This window comes from Halichoeres trimaculatus, unplaced genomic scaffold (genome assembly GCF_033239565.1).
Source record: "Halichoeres trimaculatus isolate MK-OKI-2021-1 unplaced genomic scaffold, fHalTri1.1 fHalTri1_scaffold_20, whole genome shotgun sequence".
Classification (NCBI taxonomy): Eukaryota; Metazoa; Chordata; class Actinopteri; order Labriformes; family Labridae; genus Halichoeres; species Halichoeres trimaculatus.
In genome coordinates, this window is record NW_027437198.1 from 17757353 (window position 1) to 17780531 (window position 23179).

Consider the following 23179-nt stretch of genomic DNA (forward strand, 5'->3'; position numbering starts at 1 on the left):
TCTGACATTACACTCTGTAACTCCATAGTTTTTTGCTAACTAAGGATGCACCAGTACCGTTCCTGGTATGGGGTAGCAGTGTATTTATACTCCTCAAAGCTGTAACGGTACCTGAAGGAAGGGGCAGATCCATGGTGCTGATCCAGGCAACCAGCTCTAAGCCTCTTTTTTACCTGTGCTATTTGCTATTTGATTTGAAATATTACCTCTGATGCACTTTCTTTGTTTTTGCAGCATCACCAATCTACAGGATTTAAAAGTTTACAATTAAAAAGAACTTGTGTTCATTCTGAATAACTGTTTTGATGGTAAACATTTAGATATTTTGTAGTTTAAATTAATATTAACTTCAGTAATTCCATACACTCATTATTTTCTCTTTTACGCAAAACATTACCAGTCTTATCCCACAGTTGAGCACGCAGGTTATTTTTTAACACAGGTATCGGATTGGTACATCCCTTTTGCTAACGCCTCTGCTACATTGACCATCATTATCTTAACATTAGCATCATAACTCCGCCTCAGCTGTCTTTTAACTCGCCCAACTTTTGGTCCACTTTGCTCTGGACAACCAGCACGCCACTCTTTTGCTCATCTCCTGTCGCTGAGCCTCTGCTGTGATTGGCAGATCACTGCAGCTACCTTGAGGTCACTGACTTTACAAAAAGCTGGCACTCTCTGCTGTTGTGGTCATGTAGCGACCCCACCCCTCTTCACAATATTTTCAAAGAAAAAAACTTTGTCTTACATTTGGGTCAATACGGTATTATTTTTATAGTATAAAAAATAATTCAAAATTTTAGATTTCTGTTGCTGTTGCACAGTTTGACTTGTTTGCATCAAAGTCAATCGTTGATGTCTAGTTATGTGATACAGGCTGTTTTCCAAACGGCCTACTCCATACCACATGTAGTATGTTGAAGGCATTGCATACTGTCTTCTACTTTTGCAAAGTATGACTGTTCTGTTGAGCCTGTTCTGTAGTATACTACTCTGGTTTTTAGTTTCGGAAACCATGGACTGTTTTTCCTGTCTACATCAACTGATACAGCTTCATGTACCAGAGGGCTTAATGCATGAAGAAAAACTTTTCCAGTGTTTTGTCTCGCTTTATTTACCAGGATGCTGCGTATGCACAATGCATGACATAAACTACTTATGAGGAGTACATCAAACATGTATGAACAGCTGGCTCAGCTTCCAGGCTGGTAAAGCACTCACTGAAGAATTGACTAAATCCTCCATAAACACTGATAGGAGATTAACACAGAATGTGGAAGAGTTCCTTGTGTAGCACTTTAAGTGCACTGTACACAGAGTAACTCACAGAACAGAAAACTATGGCTGAAGCAATCAATACTGTTTTATTCCTTTTTATAGACAGGGCATTCACAACAGATTTACTTCTTGATCTTGAAGACGGAAGCTTTTCTTGTGTAAATCTTTTTTTTAAGCATGATCGTGTGTCCATCATACTCTCATACATTTGTTTTTAATTTTGTCTCGTTCTCTAGGATCTTACTAAATTATTAAATGCATTACAGACGGGTGCCCCAGAATGTATTCCAGCTAAATGCACAAATGAAAGATGTTACCCTGGTAGTTTACAAGTTGTAAACAAATATGGCATCTGGCAAACCTCTGTTCTGCGTCGTGTCTAAAATGTTTATTTATGTCCTCTTGGTTAAGCTTTGAAAATAATGTTAAAAAAGCATACAGGCCTACTTTATTTTCTGCTTCAGGCGTATCTTTAAAAGCCAACTCTGCTTACAAAGCAGAATTATTCATAATCTTGCCGGCTTTGACCGCTGTGTGAGATGTCAACAAAGGTTGCAGACCTCATTGGGAAAACAAAGCCTGAACTTTTCAAGTTGTCTTTTAAGAATTCAATAGTGTTAAAACTTCTGAAGCCATACTTTTTCACGCAGTTTCATCACATTTCAGCCTGAAAAATACAAAACTTTTACCTGCCACCGTGGCTGAATGCCTCCATGAATCTGTACCTTTAGCTTAGTTTTAAGCTTAATAACTGACTGCAGAACTATTGCTAAGTTTCCCTCATTGTCAGATGATATGTATATAAGATTCTAGGATGGTTTCCAGTTTAAAGAATTCTCATACTGTGATATGTGTATAGTCCATTAGCTCTTCTTCTTTCCTTTGACCACACTGTCTAACCACACCAGATCCACGCATGTGTTACAGTTGCTGGGTCTCGTGCTCATTAAGGAACATGGTTCTGCACCATCCAGATGTGTACATGCATCCGGGGCAGTGTTGTGCTCATTGCCACGGCAGAAAAGTCCATACAAACTCAGTCAACTGTGCTCTGTGATCAGCTGGTTCGAAGACAGACACAGAGAGCAAGTGAGGCAGACTTTGCAAATGGGACACTGCACGGTTGAATGCAAGGGTGCTAGGGTGTAGGCAGGGGAATTTACAGTAATTTCTTCTATCTAATCAACAAATACATGCGTACTCACAAAACATTTCTCATTTTTATTGAAAGAATAAACAAAAATAGGGTCTCGTGGATGCTGTTCTCCATGGCGGTAGCTTGAACTCTGGCTTGACTAACACAATCAGCTCTCTGAAGCCTCCACCCACCACAAACCTTAATGGGAGCATATCTCCAGTTAGCATTTTGGTTATTAGCAGGCTAATTATCTCCACTCTGGTTTCCTCACAACTATACGTGCTGACAGGACAGGCGAATGAACGTGCCTGTTTCTGCTGTTTTCTCCTTGTGCTTTGAGCGCATATGGTCAAGCATCAAACTAGTTTTTCAATGGTGTGCACGTTTGATGCCTGATATCTTACACTGCACATTGACTTCATCATCTTTCACTTTCATCACTTTCATCATCGCGGTACACTGCAAAAAAATGAAACCTTACCAAGTGTTTTTGTCTTATTTTCTGTAAAAATGTCTTTTTAGACTTAATATGAGCAACATTCACTTGACCAGTCCAGAAGTGTTTTATTTTAAGTTATCTAAACACAAAAATGAGGTCTGAACTGCTTGTAACGAGTAAAAAAAAAAACTGCCAATGGGGTAAGAAAAATGTACTTGTATTAAGACATTATTCTAATTTTGACAAGCACATTTCTCTTACCCCACTGGCAGATTATTTTACTTGTTACAGGCATTTCAGGTGTCATTTTCTTCAAGTGCCTTTAAATCACTTGAAATAAGACACTTTTCTGGACTGGTCAAGTTAATGTGGCTCATATTAAGTCTGAAAAGACATTTTTCACTGAAATAAGACAAAAACACTTGGTAAGGTTTCAGTGTTTTGCAGTGTACTTCCAGACATCACTTTTCTTGGCTGACTTGTTGCAGATGTAGCAGACGGTTCTACATTTATTGTGCTTTTGCTTTCGGTGTCATAACATGTTCCTAGAGAGTTGCCGTAGCTGCCGTGAAACAGTTGTTTTTGCTGAAATCTGGCTCGGTGTGCTGGAGCCGTGGCAGGATAAGTCATAAGTTTGTATCGTATTAATATGTTACTCAATGTTACTCAAATAATAGGGTCAATGGCGAGTATTCAAGTACTGGATTACTCGTACACATCCTCAGTGTGTGGAGCTGCCAGTAGCAAACTAACACCAAACATTGAGACTCATGGCTGTGTCTGAGATCATCACTGGAGGATGCCTCATTAATAGTTATGAATCCGAGGTTTCACATTAAAGTATAATTCCCTGCCATTGTTTCCAAAAAGAGACTATTTCAGTCAAGACATTTTCCATCACAACACACTTTTAAGCTGTAATAATCTTGGCATCATCAAACTAGTTCATCAGTATTGATGAAACTTTGATGAACTCCATCACCACAATTTCCTTCGCTGGCTGTGAATGAGGGCTACCCCAAGAAAACATTGTTACATGTAATCCTTGGATGTGACAATTTATTGTGTTCATCCTTTGAAATGGAAATCATACCTCTCCTGTTATGTTTTGAAATGACAAATGGTGCTATGTTTTACGTTCTTGACCCTGAGTGAGATACACAGGTATGGGAAATAAATGAAGGGATTAGTGGATGTTTCAGTTTCAAAGGAAACGTGTGTTTTCAGCAGGATTTTAGAGTTTAGTTGTGTAAATACTTCAAACAGGCTTTATGCTCTGACGTTAGTTCCAAGGTTACATTATTATTCTGCTTTGATGTACTCAAAACTACCTATTGGGATATGCTCATGTTGTTTGAAAGATAAAGAAAGACTTCATGCTTCACATTTTCACAAAGGCAACAGAGTCAGTTCCACAGCTTTCTGTGAAATACAAGACCGATAAAGAGGCAAATCATTGGTTTTTAACAAACTATCTGAATTATGAAACCTCACTTCAAACAGATGGACGTCTACCCCTGAGACAAGAATGCCAACGCATCCTCAGAGTACATATTTAAACACACAAACAAACACACATACACACACATTTCCAGATGGTCACAGTTCTCTTGGGATGTACAATTTTTACCCGATCATTTAAAAAGACCACGGCATTTTTTATAACGGGAAAGGTGCCATAAAAGAACACACTCAGGATGGAGGGAACCCTTATTAATTATCTAATTCATTAGCCAGCCTCTTATTTCTAACTGACAGCCACACTAAGAGAGAGCCACTCATGGGGCTTTTACATTTCTGCATGTGTGAAGTAAAAATGTGAACATGGTGACTGTAAACAAGAACAAACTTTACCCAACACCTTTCTATATGTGCCACCTCTCTTTATAGAGCCAGAGTTACTTGAAGAGTGGACTTAAGGAGTCAAAGAGAGACAGAGCAGGCAGGAAAAAAAGGCATGTAACATTCTCAGCCTCGCCGGATTCCCCATCACCTTTGAATCCAAGCACCACCCGTCCAGCCTGGAGGTGAGTGACAGATGGGATCAGTCTGCACATCACTCAATAACACTCCCTACCTCCCGTCACCCTGGCAAACATATGATTTACCACAGCCGTCCACACCGCGTCTTCCACCTCTCATCACTCATATTCAGGAGCCAATGCATCAGCTTCATAACACTTAATGTGACTCATGCAGGAACATGTGCATCAGGCATGTTTGGTTAAAATACTGCTCTTACATGCAAGTCTGCACCTTCAGTCCTTTCCCTTAAAACATCACTTTCTTGAAACGCTCTCATCTTTGTCAGAAATCTCTTGTAGTTAGAAAATAAAAGCAGACTCACTTACATGCCCTCACTCTTATTCTCTGTGTCCGTCTTTCCTCTCCCACTCTTATCCTCTTTCATACACTCAAAACAGAAGCATGAATGAACACATTCAGTGCACTCTCTCAAAGAAAAGAGGGAAGAAAGTCTTACGCACGCTGACAATCCTTTCCGAGGTGCCCCCTCTGGAAATAGTAGTCCCGTTGAGTCCCACCAGAGAGGGCAGGGTTTGAGACATCCAGTTGGTCACCATGGCCATGGTGCTGAGCACCGCCCCAATTTTTAGCATTGGAACGCTCATGTTTGCTTTCTGTGGGGCCCAAATGGCCCTGTGGCCAGCCCTGTCCTGCCCTGCCCTGCCCTGCCCTGCCCTGGACCTCAGCTCCAGTCAACCCCTCTGCTCCAGACAGGCTCGGCAGGGAAATGGTCAGTCAGATTCTTCCTCAGTCCAAGCAGCAGCAGCAGATCCCCCCAGAGCCGGTGGATCACAGCAAGCACACTCACTCAGCACTGGCTCAGTCAAAGGACAGCCAAAGAGCGCTAAGCGGAGAGCGGCTCACATCCAACAGCATCACCCTGGAATCTTCCCTCCCAGAGTGACTGCCTCTGCCTCACCCCCTCCCTCTCTCTCACTCACTCTTTTCCTCTCTTTATCCCTCACCCTCCCTCTCTCTTCCTCAAGATGCAGAGCTGCGCATTGGCTGCCTCTCCGTCTCATCCCCTCCCCAATCAGCCTCTGCTCTGTTCTTGCCAGCCCTGTTTTGCATGCATGTTTCCATTCTTTTCCTTTCCTCTGTCTGCCTTTGACATTTGGCTGTCCTTTCATGACTCACGTCTTGTTGTATATGAGAGAACACATTTCTGAGGCGCAGAGATCAGAGACGGAGTCTGATTTCTGAGGGCTGATCTCTGCTCTATGTTATGTGACATGCGAGTGCTCCAGGCAACTGAGGCGCTGAAGATGCTCTTGCATCCTCAGCACATTGTCGGGACCAAGTGAAGGACTGATATGAACGATGGTTAGATGAGATTTCAGGTTGGCCAGGGGCTCAGGATGGGAGACAGAGGCAGGTGGCTTAGTGAGACATTAATGTGGGAGAGATCCAGGTGCTTCTGCTCATGGCTGCTTCTGACAGCTTGTCTGTCATTCTGCTTCATGTTGACATCTCTGAAATCAGGCTGTTGCCTGCACTTCCACAGTATCTTACTAACTCCAGTCTGCCCCAGGCACAAGCGTATCACTGAAACAGCTCACAACCTCTTCTTGACGGTTACTGCATTGACTGTTCCAGATGCTCTTAAGTTTTGCACATGAACTAATTAAAAGGAGCATTTGATTTTAATAATAATGAAGTGGTTTTGTGTAGCATCAAAGAAACAATTTAACTCTTCTTACATAGCTGTAACAGCATGCCTTCTTTTAATGAAGGGGGATTACATGTTGTTTTTCTTGTGTTACATTTTTAACATTGTGTACTGCTGCAGTTCAGTTGGCTTCCAAGGCGCCATCACATATTTGGCATCGTGTCAACTCAGAAACAACTCCTCGCGTCTGGTTCAGGTTCATCGCAGGACAGCTTTCAGACATGTTCCTGAAGTTTATATCGATTTTCTGGATGTGAAGTATGCATTTTGCTCTAAATCACAGCTGTCTGGGCTTTTCTCTGCCCTCTATACAATTTGGCGAGAAGGAATAAGGTGGCATGTGAATTGAAGGGTGTCTCAAATTGCCTTTTGACACCTCTCCTCTCAACAATTGACAGCGAGTTACCAGACGGCAGCAAGTGTCGTTTTCACACCCTAAATAGCCGCGCATAAAAATGACAGAAGAGCCCTCTCTGACAAAACGGCCCGGTCATCTCTATTTCTTGCTTGCACCCTGATCTGCTGACTTATTCACTTTGTCAGCCTTGTATGCCCCCCCCCACACACACACTCTCACACACACATGCACACACAGATTGGGTGAGTGATACAGGCTCGTCTGTGTGGGGTTGGACTGTGGAGTGATATGAAAAGAGACAGCTTCTGAGCCCCATCCAAAAACTGTTCAGCACTCTTCAGCTCACCTGCTGGCTCCCTCATTAGTCTTGCGTGTGTTGTTGCCTCCATTTTTACAGCAAGACTGCCCCCCTGTGGACAAGTGAAAGGACTGCACCTTATCCCAATGTTTTTAATGAGTACTGAGCCCTGCGATTATGTGTCACTTCATGGTGGTGTGTCAAAGACATGTAATGCTTCACACTATCTTACTGCTTACAGTCATATAATTTGCTCATAAAAATTGTTGCAAGAAAAATATAATATAAATATGCACACAAAGGCACACTGCTGCAGGGTTTTGCAAATATTCAAGAGCATACACAGTGACGATAAAATCCCTGTTTCATCTTTAAAATTTGACATGGATTTCACCTCATAATCCAGTTTAATCTACAGCCACACTACCCAATCAAACCTATTATCAAACCAGTACATTTGATATGCACATAAAGGTCATAGTGAAATTGATTTTTACACAGTGGTGTTAATGTTAAAGCTTCATGTGAACCAGGAAATCTAGACGTCATACACCTTGTGATTTATTTCCACTTTTGCAGCCCTTTAAGAGAATGCAGTGATCAACATATTCACATGGTGGCAGCAAAGATTCAAACATGAATTGGCCTTTACCTCTGTGTCTGTATTTACCCACTCTCCCACACAGAGTTACTGCAAAGGGAACTAGGTACAGAGGGGAAAAAATCATTCAAAATGGTGCTTATTGATGCAAAATGTTGGACAATTAAAGAGCCCAGGAGGCTCGTGTACAACTGAGGCTGCTGTGAAAATCTTTTCCTCTAATTATTTTAGAACATGGCTTTAGCATTCTAATGATGTGGATCTGATTTTAACAATTTTGCTTCTAAATTGGTTTAATAATGCCAAGACAACACATTAAATGTAATGTGTAACATAATATGGTGATTCACACACTTTTTCCCACACTCGTGAGGATCACACATACACATAATGCTTACGCTACGAATCCTTTCCTCTTTTAAAATCATGATCTCAGCGTGAACCATCGTTTTTCTTCATCTTCGCCGAGTAAGAAGAGAAATAATGGATGATGGTAGAGGCGCTGCCTCACTCTCTTTATGTATTGCTCTCCTAATGATCACAGAATAATAACTGTCTGATCTCAAAATAACCCAGACTGTCTCACAGTGATCATTGAATAAACAAATACTAAATTCTGTGTTTTATTTACAGTCAGCAGGCACTAAGAAGTCTGAAGCAGTTACAGGGGTTGTGTCTGTTTATATGAGATAAACATCCTTATCTTATAAAGGCAAAACATTACCAGCTATCAGTGCATTCATCTTCATCAGAAACTCCCACTTCTTATATCCTCTCAGGTGGTCACATGATAGTGTGGTTAACAGCTTGTGTGTTTACTTAACTGTGCTGAGTGGAGTGTACCAGCACTCTTTCAACTTAAAATTCCTCTCACTGATTAAAGGTCAAAAGGCATCTTTTGTAAAAAGTGATGGACCAAATAAAGGATGAGAATAATGAGTGTGATGAGGACAATCTGCTGTACCTCAAAGAATCTGCAGCTCTGCCAATCATCCATCCAATCACACAGTCTGCTGGCAGAACAAGCTTTCATTAAATATTAGCCAGAGAGGAAGTTGGCCATTTAACCTGTATTAATTTAATCCTTTTTGATTAATTTTCACAGCCCTGCCTCATAGTTTCTTCTCTAATTATTGGCCAGCCTCCCTTTTGCTGCTTCTCTGCTGCATCATTATCTTTAATTCTCTCCTGCTTTCCTTTGTTCTCATTCTCAGTGAATCTTATTTAGCCTTTAACTCTGCTCACTCCCACTCGCTCTGTGGTCCCTTGCCCCTTTGGCAATAAGAAAAAAATGGCATCTTAACTTGTCTTTCTCCTCCCCTCTGCATGTGCTTCAGCTTATGCTGTTTCTGTTTCGAGCTTTAACTGGTCATTTTGATGCACGCTAGACTTAAACACTTAACAGAAACCTGTAGAGCATTTAGAAGCTGTGCTGAAGAACTGTTGAGCCTCTTCATGTACATATAGACATGCTGGCATAACTTTATGTTCAACATATACTTCTAAATAAAATCCACTCTGCTCTCTGCCTGTGGGTTTTCTCTATAAAGGGCATTTTTAATCAGTTCAAATGGTGAAAATCCCCACCAACTGAGGAAATGGAACCATTCGTGCACAGCACATCCATGGATGGCAGTAGAGCGTTACAAAGCCCTGAGGTCACAGGGACAAGCTCCGGGTGAGATAACAATATGGGGGGAGCAGGCAGCACCAACACAGGCCATATTTTCACCGCAACAAGCACATAGCCAGCTACGGATCCACGGCTGAAATTACACCTCAGCTAATTACACAGGCTTCCTTCATAATGATGTAGAGCTGTTATGACTGAGGCAGCCGAGCCGCACACAAAGAGAGCCCCCGCCTGAGCTGGGAAAGATGCTGCCGTCATCTGGTTCTAAGAATACTGGCTATTTTTCTGAGTCATAATTCATTAATTAGATGATGGACATGGAGGCCCACTGCCTTCTAAATATATCAAGATCAAAATCAGCTTAAACAAAGCGTGACCCCATTACCATGGCAACAATTAAAATGACATAAATAGGCTGTACCCCAGGGTTCAGGACAGCAGACAGTGGTGTGCTTTCAACATGGAGTGTTTAATCTATTAACGGCTCCTGTGGGGCTTTGATGAAGGAAACTCATCTGGGCTTTTACGTTTTATAGTACAAGTGAAGCCACGAGAGGACTATAGTGTACACATGTTTTGACCCTGCTCGCCTGACGACAGCACATTCAATTAAACTGTAAATATTCAGTCATCAGCTCGTGTTGAGGGAGCCAGTATATAAAAAAAGACCTGGTTAAAACGATAACCCTACATGTTCAGATTACTTTTACAAGATAAGAACCATGATAATAACTTCAGCTGAGAGAAATACAAGAGGTCTGATTTTTCATGTGCATCTGATGCATCTATTGTGTGTTTTTTCAATAGCTCTCCATATTTTTGTCCACTTGCATGAGACAGGCTTTCCCTCCACTCAGCTGTGAAATGTCTACAGTACCCGCTAATGGCGGTTGCTACAGTCTTGTGTGAGAGGCCCGGTAGAGCAGTGACATGCACATACTGTACGGTATCTCGGTCACTGTTGTAGGGAAGGAAAGTAACAAAACAGCATCACTGCCCGAGGTTCAGCCCAATAGTGCTTAAGTACAATAATGGCCGTTAACAGGTGCAAGTCTGTGCTTCCAGTGGGAACATGTAAGAAAGAAAATCAATATGGTAAGTGTGTGTGCCTGGCTGTATTGACTGTAACACACCCACAATATACCCTGTAGTGAGTCCATCTTTTGTCTTTACTGTGAAGCCTGTCTAATCCGCCCACACTGAAGACGAGTAGATCCAGGACTGCAGGTCTGAGACAAGGACTTTTAACCTTCGGAGCCGTCAATCAGTCTTTAAACTCCTTTTTTTTTTAAAAAATACTATTTTTCTTTGGAATGGACAGGTCAATACGAAAGTTAAACAACATTATTGAAAGTAAAACCAAGGTCCTTCCGGTGTTGTTTTAAGTCCAGAAAAAAATTCAACATCAGTTATTCTAAAATAAGTATGACGAGGTAAGATCATAGACCATTGGTCTGATTTTGATAATCCATCATAATACCCACTCTTCTGGGATACTTTAAATTCCAACCAAATGTAGAAAAAAGAAACCAGTAATAGTGGATACATTTTAACCTCTTAAGGATAATGCTAACAATTTGCTCTCAGTAAACTTTATCAGAAAAGGCTCAGAACTTATTTCCCATCATATAAAAATGTTGTTTTTGTGTGTTTTTGCATTCTTACAGATGCTTAATTGAGTGGAGATTGTGAATTTAAATACAACATACACACAAGTTACAAATAAGTTATATGATAAATACAGATAAAATAAGTTTGCCCTCTGCCCAATGTGGTTGGGCATGGTGCATTTGATATGATCCTTTATATCTATATGTGTACAATATGATTCAATAGGCATTAGTTGGACACAAAAGTCCCCTCAGCTGCATTAAGACTTGACTGGGTATGGTGCAAATTTGTGACAACAGGCATCAAGGGGTTAAAGAGAACTCTATTACATCTTTAGTAAAGATAGAACAATGAACATGGAACTATAAACAAGAACCAGGGTGGTTACCTGCCACTGTTGTCAAAGGAAAAGAAAAAATCATCAATAACCAAACAGAAATTAAATGGTTATATCGCAAAATAATATTACCAGTGAGATTAAATGAAATCTGATCGTTTGGGGGTAATAAATATAATCTTGTTGTTTCAAATTTGTCCATTTGGAGTTTTAACTGATAGGTCAATTTTTCCTATCTTAGATATCTCAAGAGTTATTCCAATCCAATCAACCAGGGAGGGCTGAATTGGGCTTAACCATCTGCTTGTAATTGTTTTCTCACTTGGCGCCAAGAGTAATTGCTACAGTTTAATCTCACTTCTATGTTACAAAAAAAGAGACAAGACCCAGATACAGCAAAACTCAGAGGAACTTGAGTGTTAAAAACAGTGCTCAGGGAAGAGATTCCCAGGAGAAATGTTAACGGTTAGCAACAGTTGAGCCACAATGTCTCCAGCATGGCATATGCGTACCTCTGGACAACTCCTGGTGTGTTGACTTAAAAAAAAGCAGTGTTCTCTCCAGCTCATGGAAATTTTAATCCTTGATTTCCTTTCCCTTTCACATACATAGTGATATTTTTTTGTGAGAGTGCGCGCACAGCTTTGAAATTGACTTAAAAGGGGTCATGGTCATGGCCTTTTTCAGAATGTGGAAAAATTCTGATTCAAGAACTGCAAAGTCAGTCAATTTACATTCATGATCAATATATGATTGTTCCTGCCAGTTTTTAAACTTCTATAGAAGTTTGACTGCTCCACCAAAAAAAAAAAAATGTTGTGGATAATTTGGAGAGATATAATGTGAAACGTTGCAGTTATCTGTCCTTTCAGTGACCCACCAACCGGAGGGACAGATAAGTTATAAAGGACTTCGTTTCTCTGAGCACAGACTGTACGGAGAAGTTGCAGTTCAGTGTACTTCCCCTTCGAAGCTTTATGAATATTTTGCCAGAACCTGCATTCAAATTGTATTCATGGGAGGATTGATTGCCTCTGATTGTTCCCCTGATTACAATCTCAACAGCCCATGGGGGCTTATACATTATTATTGGTAGGTTATTTGATATGTATGAATGGTGTATGGTTGAATATCTGATAGCTCAATCAGGCACATGCAGGGGGCCACATTTTGTTCAAGGCTCACTAAAGGAAAGGCTTGATCAAAGCAATGGATGAGAAACGACATGCAGCAGCAATCAGCTGCCATGCATTCTGCAGCACAGCATGTCTCCATCCACTGTTCTGCTCCTACTCATGCCAACATTAACAGCTGAATACATCTCAGTGCAGCACTTCCTGTGCCCAGCCGAATTGCCCACACACACACGCACACACACACACTGAGGCACATGCTTACAGTTACACATTCAAGCACATACAATTACTGATCCTTTTTCCGGCTCTATGACCTGATCAGCTCTGACCAACAAAGCCGAGCCTTTTCCTGGATTTAGCCGCAGAAAGCCACCGCCACATCCTGACCCTTTCTCCCACCCTGCAACATTCTGTGTGTGTGTATGTGTGTGAAATCTGTTCCTGTAAATGGAGTAATTACTGACAGCAAATTGGGAGTCTTCAGTCCAGCAGAAAGGTATCAGGGGCTCAAAAAAAGCATGCTAATTGAGAAAGCTCTCCTATTCAGAGCATCCTCCAGTACACTCGGGGTACTGGTTCAGTCCCTATCACCTAGAATAATTGAGTTTTTACATCCAGGTGGTAACTTGTCTTCAACTGAGCAGTGGCAACAAATATTTCTTAAAATTCTTTAAATTCTGCCCCAGCACAACTGATAAACTCATCTTCTTCTGTATGCTAATATTTACAAGTCTGTTTAATACCCCAATATAGAGCATCGCTGCTGCTGATGAGAGCAGTTTTAGATCTGCCTCTGAACCGCTGCTGCTGAGTGCTGTTTCATTGTTTTATTACCCTGCTAGCAAAGTGCTTTGTTTCATTTAAAATTTATTCATCTATTTTTGCAGAAGAGCTCCGAGCTGATCCTCGCTGCTCCTCGCTGCTCGGGCCCCCCACATTTTTTTTTCTACATTGTAGATGGCTTAAGTGACAACTGAGTCATTGTTTTTGAATATCACCAAACCACAGAGCAAAGATATCACCATGATTGACTCATCACCGAGGTGGGTCCACAGGAGGGAAATAAGGGAGGAATAAAAAAGGAGACAGACTATAGAAGTGACTAATGTTTAGGGGAGGTAAAGAGAAAGGCAAAGAGGAGAGAAAAGAGAGGCTGATGTGTTTTAAACTCCCCGAGGTGATGAATTTACATCTTGTCTGTTTTCTGCCACGTCTGCAGCAGCGAAACTAACAGGACCAGAGAGGATTGGTGCGATCCTGCCAATTATAGTCAGTTTGACTGAGAGCAGGCAGCAGAAAATTTCTGGGGAAAAAAAACAACAAAAACCCTTATTGCTTTGTTCTCAACATGGTCAGAAGTAAACAATGACCATCAGCTATGAGTGCATATTAGTCATAAAGGGAGAGAAGCAGCCTGCAGTCTCGTGTCCAGCTTCTTTGTCTGAGCTCATACTGCAGCCTCCATTTGTATCCTCTGTCTTCAGGTCATTAATGCTCAGAGAAGCTGTAACATTTAATTAGGGACACATTATTAGTATAACACAGGCTCAGTGTGCATTGGAGAGAAATCCCAAAACAGCCTCTAACTCAATATTACATTTACAGCCAAATGGAGTTCTGGGCAAAAAGGGTTAGGAGAAACTTGTAGAAAAGCAAATTAGCTTGTCACTGTGTGCTTTAATGGGGGGTTGCCTTGCTGCTGGAGAGAGAAAAAAACATATTATTAGTATTAATAAGCAGTCTTGTGTTAACTTGTGTTCTTTGTACCTTCCCCTAACACCCTGCTGATGATTCCAGACGAATAATCTTCAAAGTCTCTGCTGCATTGTCAAAACAGAGGCACCACTGATCCATGCAGTGATTATAAAAACAATCAGACTGACAGTGTCAACAAAGCAGAGAAAATGAGTATTCAGAGCAGACATGAGAAGGCTGTACATTGAATATATTAAAGGGAAACTATTCTGCGGAGTTAGCCGAGTATGAGATGGGAAGTATTGTGAGTGGGAAGGTGTTGATGGAAGAGAGGAGGAGGTGAGCCTGATGGTAAAGAGTGACCATAGAGCCTGATGCTTCACCTCAGGGGGGATGTATCGAATCATCAGACTGGAGCTAGTGGCAACAGATGCAGTGTTCAGCAAATACAAAACAATAAACTGTATGGGGGATGTTAGGACATGCACATCTTCCCTCTCCAGCCAAATGCGGAGAACAATTTTGTGTCATTTTGGTGTGCTTTGAACAAGTCTCCCTCCTGGAAACAAGTCCATTTCCAATATCTATCAACATAGCAAAGAAAACTGTCATATAATTGTGAAGTGCTGGGTAGATGGAGCACAGGTGCATTGTTTTGGATGTGTTTGGTCACAGTAGAGAGGGTTGAACATAGTTTCAGCAAAGAATGTTTCTATGCGTGGTTATCGTCGTAAGTCAGCTCATATTAACATGCATGGTAAGTTGCGAGAATTTTGATGTTAATCGAATGAAGCACCGTCTTAGGGCGATGGGCAGATAGCTCGAGCTGTATGATTTCAAACTTGGCATGCATCATTCTCGAAGTGATTAACATATCCATCGAATCAGGCAATCCATTTCAGCTGCAAGATATCCAGTCTCTGCTCAGCCATTGTCACAACTGCCATGCCTCAAATTTCAGCCTCGCTATCACCCAGCATCCACCTCCAGGCTTTGACTAGGGGGTTTAAGATATTATCTCATCACTCCTCAAATTTTGCATGTGAAAATAAAAGCTTGAAGCTTCAATGTGGCAGAAAAAATCATCTGCTGTTGTGAAACCCATTTAAAACCAATATAATGTGGGTTCTGACTGAAGGAAGTATACTGCAGTTAGCTCTTTGTAATGTCTTCATCTGTGAAAAGCAAAAAATCCATCAATTTGACTTTTTACTTTGAAGTCCCTGCGAAGAGTTTCTAAGTGATCTTGCAAAAGTCTCCATTCTAGATAGATGCAGAATCATTATCCATGCTTTGAAATGAGATTATCTCCGCCAGTATAGGTAATTTTTAAATGCTACTTCTTAGCTTCCTGATTGGAACTGGATTGATTTATGGCACGTCAAAGCCTTTATGACAACACCATGCCAGCTGACGATGTTGGTTGTAGAAATGGTGGACACAGGAGCCTAACTGTCAGACAGAAAAAGGACAGAGGAGCAGAAGAAAGCTAAAAAGGATAGTGATACGGCCCGAGCTAAAGGCTAAAAGTAGCGGTGCACTGTTCACAATTTTCTGGCCGATCACATATCACCGGGCTTTAAAAAGCCTGACCTGCCGTTACCCGTTTAGGTCCAATACCATTTTTTTTTTTATATACCTTCAATGTTCCAATCATATTTTATTGAAAATCATTGAACAATTCCTGTAAAACAATAAAATCTTAATGTTTTAACCTAAACAACCAATAAAGTGTCCTGTGTTTCAGGTCTCAGATCAAAAAGCAACAATGGCTGGCTGTCAGACCTTCCTGGAGGTATAAAAGATCAGTTTTATATGTAAGGATGGGCTGATCACCGATTCCCCAAATTTAAGGGAATCTGCACCGTCTAGCTAACCTGTCTAGCTAAATCGGCTAAACTGTTTTTGATAATGTTCATCCTAACACACACAGCTGTTATTCTGCAGAGTAAATAAAATGAAGAGTGAGGTTACGTTAGCTCTGCTTGGTAGATGAGCACTGGCAGGACATGACCAGAATACACCAACGTTACACATTACCAACACATGTCACAGCACCGGGCTGTCAGTAGCACTAAATATAGACTGCTACTAAACTACTTTAGAAACTGAAAGTTTGCTTGTTGTCACGTTAGCCTGCAGATACGTCGGAGCACCAGGCTGCCAGCAGCGCCACATACAGCTGGCTACTAAACTACGGTACAAACTTATGCTTGCTTGTTGTCACGTTTCAAACAAGAGCACAGCATAACTGTACCAAAAAATATTTTACCTCAGCATGTTGTATCAGATAACTAACTGTCTTGAACAAAAAAACAAACACCATAATAAAAACATACCTTGCTAAAAATCACGTCTTCACGACAGTGTGCGTGAGACTCTGGGCCAGAAGGTGGCGAAGCAGCCCAGTTAAAACAGATCCTCCTAACAGCATCTTTAAATTGGAACTAAGGAAACTGGGATAAAAAGGTATTTGGACTTTTGGACTTATTGATTGAGAATACAAAACTGCAGCTTACAGGTATCATCACTTGTGCAGAAGTCTTTAATACTAACATCACATAATGAAGCATAATCAATGCCTTGGTTGTTGCAAACTGCATATTTAACTCAAAAATCATTACGATTCAGTATGTTTTTAAGATGCAGGCTCACTCACATAAATTATCAAGTGTGTAAAAAATACATTTGCATGCTACCAGCCCAGCTTCAGTCAGGTTGTGGATGAGCCTGTGAATGATCGGATAATCAAAATAACATCTGTGTAACCCTATGAAAACACCTCCTGCTTATAGCTTTTTACTCCTGCCCGCATCTTGTACAACTGTCAATTGAAGCAATATCACGGATCCAGGTTGTGCTGTTGTAACAAGTATCAAAACACTGTGATTATACTTGACACTCCACGAGGGCCTCTTGCCGGTTACTGAATCACAGCCACACTGTAATTCAGTTCAACAACACTCCATATGTGTGGTATTGCTTCAGTAATTTTTCCTGACAATATATTTCAACACTTATCTGCCAACATGGACATTTTTTTAACATACCATTCATGTGAAATTGTTCGCTTTATGATGTTTGGTGCAGAAAGTGTCAGACTTGAACACAGTGGAGATTTCAAATCTTATCAGAATCAGGCCATTAAAGTCTGTAGGAAAAAACATCTATCTTTTTGAAAAAGAAAAATTAATGCTTGTGTTTTCTTATAGTTGCTTTTCTTACTTCTATTTTTAACCTTATATTAGGTTGTGCAACAAACAGCGAGGCAAAATCCTTTCATGTGAAACCTGCTCTGCGATAAATCTGATTCTGTTTCCTGTAACCCTCAAAAAAAAATCTCTATATCTCACTTTAAACAGCCTGCCTGTATCTCCTCTGCTGAAGCAGGATGCTGTGGCTCACTCCTCACTCATAGCATGACACACATCTTCAGAGCTTAATGATGATATTTTTGAGTGCAGCCCAGAAGATATGATACCAGAAAGGCCACTCCTTGCATTAGTATTCCATGCAGCACGTAAAGGGGACGGGAGATGATTTTTCCCTGAGGGAGGTGCTTCCTTTTGCTAATCGCAACCATAAATATATCCTAGTTTGTCTTCATGGCAGTCTGTGTCTCCGCTGCTTGTTCCCCCTGGGACATATCATTGTCACAATTCCCTGAATGCCTCGGGTGGAATGGACAGGACAACACCAAAAAAAAAAAAAGATCCTTTCTAAGAATGGCATTAAAACACATCAAGAGTTATTATCAGAGGGAATCCCATTGTGAGGACTTTTTTACTTCCCTCAGATTGTACGGCTTATTTGAATTTCAATGGGGCACATGCAAGGGTCCACTTCTGCAAAATCTTTGTTAGAGATAGACTGATATATTTTTTTTCAGGGCTGATACTGATTATCAGTAGTTAAGGAAGCTGATAACCGATATTTGGGGTCGATATTCATTTGCAGTAAAAGTGAAAATAATAGCATCAAAATTGGGGATGATACGAACTCCAACACGTAACTTTGTTTAAACACCTTTTAGCATATGTTTGTTAAACATCTCCCAGGCTAAGCAGCTGTCTTTATAAAGTTAAATAGAAGAAAAAAAATGTTTTCTAAAAAATGGCTCATGGTGTCTCCAATCAGATGGTACTGGGTGGGAAAGTGCTAGAGACAGAGTAGTGACTGCAAACAGGTTGTATTAGAGTCAAAATAACATAGTCTTAGATTTAATTTCTTATCGGCCACCGGATTAAAAAGAGAAGACACATGTCAATAACAGGCCGTCCGATTACTGGCCAGGCTGATTATTGGTCTTTCCCTTGTTTTTGTGACAATTTTTACAAAAAAGCAGAGGAATCTATACTTTCATCCCCTGCATCTGTTGGAATATATAGTTTGCTAATATTATTAACAAATTAGTCATTGTGATAAAATTAAGAGGCAACCTCCAGTCTAAGAATATGAGACAATGTGGAAGTGCTAAAATCTGACCTTTCCCGAGTGTCTGCCTGAGGTCACATATTCAGCAGGCTAAATAAAAGCCATCTTCACAGCAGAAATTAACTTATTTACAGCCTGGTTCAAGAAACGTCTTCTATCTGAGTGGCTAATTTCCCTATTGGCACACACAGTACAGGGGGTTCAATTTTTCTCTAACTTGGCAGTTAAGAAGATATAAAGCTTGCCAAATCAGAGGCACAGCTCAGGTTACGTGACTGACAGGCACCCTATAGCTGTACTCAAAGCCCTTGCCACTTCCAATATGGCCGCGATAGCCGATTTGCTTCAAAATCCGTTTCAGAAACAGACGGGTGACATCGGGGAGACCACATCCATTGATTACACAGTCTATGGGTAATATATCTTGTTGGACACTTAATGGAAGAGGTCCTGATCATCCTTCCTGGGAGGCTACAGATCACCCAGTACAAGGATGATAAGTGACCACAATTGAATGTATTGCTTATTCCAAATAATAAAATAATTAATTGTACATGCTAGAACTGCCAACAACCAATGACGAAGGGCAGACACCAAAAGAGACTCATTCCATCCTTAGAAAACCATTGTTAACCTATAAAAGGCTTTAGGGAAAGTTAGATGGGGTGCAGCCTTCGAGGACTGACCCAGCACATGTTGTTGTGACAGAAGTGTAACTGAACCCAGAGACTCTGTAACTGCAGATTCTTGACTTATTGCAAATACATTTTAATTCACCTGAGAAGCAGGACACCTCTTGATCATCCTTCCCCATCAAACTATCAGAGAAATTATGGAATCATATTAATGAATTTTAAGGTATCCTGGTGATGCATATAGAACCTCATATCCATCACATCTTAATTTTTTAATTTCCCAGCTGAAGGACTTACTTTCGCGTCACTTCACTGGATCCACTAATTTTACCCACACAGAATGAATCTTCATCTAATATTATTCACTATTTGAGTCTCTCTTTTTACATGTGTGGATTCTGTCCAGAGCTGATTGAGTCTGATTCATGAAGATACAGGTAGAGAGCAGCAGATATCAATCTAGAACATGCAGAGTAAAAATATGCCTAATGAGCTCGCCGTCCTCCTCCCTGAAGAGCTCTGCAGCAGCACCCTGTGTGCTATTCCCCTCACTGAGAGGAGTAAGAGATGAGAGCCAGGCCTGAGAGGACCAGTACCCTGAGGCATTAGAGCTTAAAGAGGGAGAGAGACCTCTTCTGAATACCTATTCATCACATCACCATTAGTGTGGCTGAAGCACTCAGCTCTGCTGCTCAAAAATACAGTCAGGATCACTGCTTTAGATCCTTTAACATAAACTGACAGAAACAGCAGAATCGACTTCAAACTCATCTTTTTCCAATCTATCTGCTCATCCTCAAGCTTATAAAACTCACTATTAGATAAACACGTGTGGACTCTAATCATCATGAGAGCAGGTTTTTATCAGAGCATGACGTTACTCCCCCACCCCACCCCTACCGCAGAAACGCCACTCTACATCACTTTCTCCTCTCATCTTGTCTGTCATCACTTCATCCTTTTTTTCCCCCACCGCCTTCTCTTGCCAAAGCGACAGGATGCACATGCCGTTGTTCTGTCATAGTCATGGCCATATTGATTAAGCAACGTGAGGCTAATTAAAGACAATCTGCAAGGAGTGTCAGTGCCAGTAAAGAGGAAGAAATCATGGTGACAGAGCAACGGGCCTCTCATTATTATTCTCCTTTTGGTTCGGATGGCAGAGATAATCGCCCTGCAGGCACAGTCGGGAGACAGTCTCACTGTCTGTTTCTCCTTCCATCCTTTGCTACAGTCTCTTTTTTTTTTCTTCAGTTCCCACCACCTCACCACTTTGTGTTCTTCTCTCTTACACTCACTCAGTCTCTCAGCCATGTTGGCCCTCTCATCTACTCCACTGGGCATTAATTCAGCTTCCACATCCCCTCGCGTTGTACTCTGACACTTACCGCTAACCTAGATCACTACAGCATTCGCTTATTACAGCATCTCTCTTCAGTGTATGTGAGTCTGTTAGTGAATGCGTGTTTATTCATGCGCTATGTGCTGTACGTGTATCACTGGCACAGAGGTTACATCTTCTGGGCTGTTTTTCAGCTCGATGATTGAAAAACTACCAGTCATATTTAATGGAACTGGTTCTCGGATGGAACATATCTTGGAGCGGATCCAGATTTGACGACCTGTTGAACTCCAGATATCCAGTTTGTTTGTAGTGGGTGTACTTGCAGATTTGGATTATCATTGAAATTGAACTATTGGCCTCGGCAGAGTTGAGAGAGTCCTTCTGGTGTTTTATGTACATAAGGCTTTTGTAATATCAAAAAAAAATGTTGCAGGAAGGGTCTGCAGGAATATTTGTTACTTGTTAAACAAAACAAACTGGGCTCCTCCTCCTTGGCTCAGTGCCAGCGGCAGCGCACACCCACAGCCTCGATCCGACTGTGATTACGTGAACACATTCGCTTGCCCAGCAGCCACCTGCAGCGTTGTGTTTCTACATGGGAAAGACACAAGAGCTGTGCACCTGACCCGGCATGTTAGCACAAGCTAATCACGGGTATTTAACACATACCTGCTCAGTAGGAAGTCAGCTCGCGTCACTCTTTCTCTAGTGCTGCTCTCCAAGTGCACAAAAGTGAGTGAAAGTCAAGCCAAGCATCACCCTCACTGACAAAAAAGCTTTATCTGTTTGGCATTTTGTTTCACGTTGGTTGTTTTTCTGTCTCCGTGATAAGTCTACCATCATAGCTGCTTGGGATAGCTTCCTCCACTCGCTAATCAACACGCAAAGTCACTCGTGCACTGGGTGTGCTTTGATTGGCTGATGTAACCACGCCTACTATCCGCCCAGAAATGTCCCAAAACAATCACAACATCAACGCACAGGCTGAGGAGAGGGTTTGAGGCAGACAGAGACACGGATACTTATGTGTAGAGGCTCAGAAGTGATGATTAAGCAGTAAAAGTTGACATTTTATTTTCAGACTGAACCTTTAAAATCAATGGTGTGTTGAGACTTCTGTTACATGCTGTATGAATACCCTCCGCTCAGTGTGTAACATTGACTAAATGTGCAAAAGGCTGCTCTTTCTGCAGATTGCAAGAAATACATCCTGTTCTCTGAACTGGCTGCCTCTAAGGGTGATGGTTGTTTCAAAAGAAGGTGAAAATGTTCGAATAGGAAATCAGAACAAGCTCAAAATCTTTGTTTAAAAGTTTTTTTCAAATCATCGAATAATCAAAGAGCTTTTATGAGTAATTGAATCATGGTCCGGCTGAAAAGACTTAGCTCCCTTTGTTAAAAGCTCCTTTTCGGCTAATACACTTATCTGAATTTGAGCCCTGTGATCTATGAAACATTAACGCAAAAGTCAGCGTGTTTCATCATTTTCCTCCAATTTTGTGTAATCCATCAAGGCTAGATCCTGTTTCTCTCAGAGAGTGTCATCAATACTTCAGATACCATTTCATATTTCTCTTTCATACCCGACACGGCGAGTTCCCAATTAGAAGCATTAGGATGTATTGAGGCTTTAAGTTGTGATTCTTACTTTGAGTTGCGGTGTTGACATGCCGTGTTACACCTTCCGATGTCTGTGTGTGTTTTTTTAGACTTGGAAGAAGTCCCAGGGGTTTAGAATCAGGCAGCATAATGTAATGTAAGCTGCTGTTCCCTCCACTGAGCATCTTGTTATCTCTCCTCTCCTACATGTAGTGTCTCTATCAAAGGACCTCTCTCCCCTGCTCATCGTGGGGCTGCAGGGAGCAGCTCTGCCAGCCTGCTTGATATGCAGCAGTGTCTGGTGGCTGCTGGGCTCCCACGCCTCCCTGACTGGAGCCTTTAAGCCTTGGCGCAGTCGGAGAGAGAGCCTCCCTCATCAATGGCCCTACTGAGTGGCAGTGACAGTGCCACGTGGAAAACACATCGATTAAATGGTTCCTCTTGCCACCCGCCTCTGCTGTGTCGCATAGCTCTCATCCTTCATTCTCCAAAATGAAAACTCTGCAATTGAGTTAGCTTTCAAAATGGGAGGCGATGTTGCCACACTCACACATCGGTGGTGAGGAGAGGCTCCTCTGGAATAAAGTTAGTGAGGATGATGTGAAATGGGAGCAGAAGGAGACAAAGCGGAGACAAAGGAAGGAAAGCAAAAGGGGTAGTAAGAGAGGAAAAAGACGTGCAGTCTGAGGAGTCCTGCTCAGATTTACCAACACTTTTTCATCTTGTCTCGTTCAATGTCAAATGCTGCTACAGCTTTCAGCTCTGGAACATGAATGTGAGCAGTTGGTAATGAAGTCAAGCTTTCGAGGAGCAAAATATACAGTACATGAATCATTTTTAATAATTTCACATCAAACTCAACCGTTTGTCGAAGAAAAAAAATCCCAGAAGAGTTGTGTGTCGTCCAGCTGTCTCATCAGGCAGGTGGAGGCAGAATCTATGTGT

General features: G+C 41.4%; 1 protein-coding gene and 1 long non-coding RNA gene across 4 annotated transcripts in view; one reads left to right on the forward strand and one right to left on the reverse strand.

Moving 5' to 3' along the window:
• LOC141809657 (uncharacterized) overlaps positions 1-23179 on the forward strand; it is a 114068-nt gene that overhangs the window by 87911 nt on the left and 2978 nt on the right. For both annotated transcript variants that reach the window (XR_012600009.1, XR_012600008.1), the window contains one exon: positions 4749-4885. This is a non-coding gene — a long non-coding RNA (uncharacterized LOC141809657). The remainder of the gene's footprint in view (positions 1-4748; positions 4886-23179) is intronic.
• olfm2a (olfactomedin 2a) overlaps positions 1-23179 on the reverse strand; it is a 61972-nt gene that overhangs the window by 26744 nt on the left and 12049 nt on the right. Inside the window, exon 1 of one of the 2 annotated variants that reach the window (XM_074696777.1) lies at positions 5345-5789. The exons of the other annotated variant lie outside the window; for it this stretch is intronic. Coding sequence (XP_074552878.1) covers positions 5345-5488 — 144 coding nt within the window. The 5' untranslated portion in view covers positions 5489-5789. Of the gene's footprint in view, positions 1-5344; positions 5790-23179 lie in introns of those variants that run through there. 2 annotated transcript variants of the gene reach the window in all.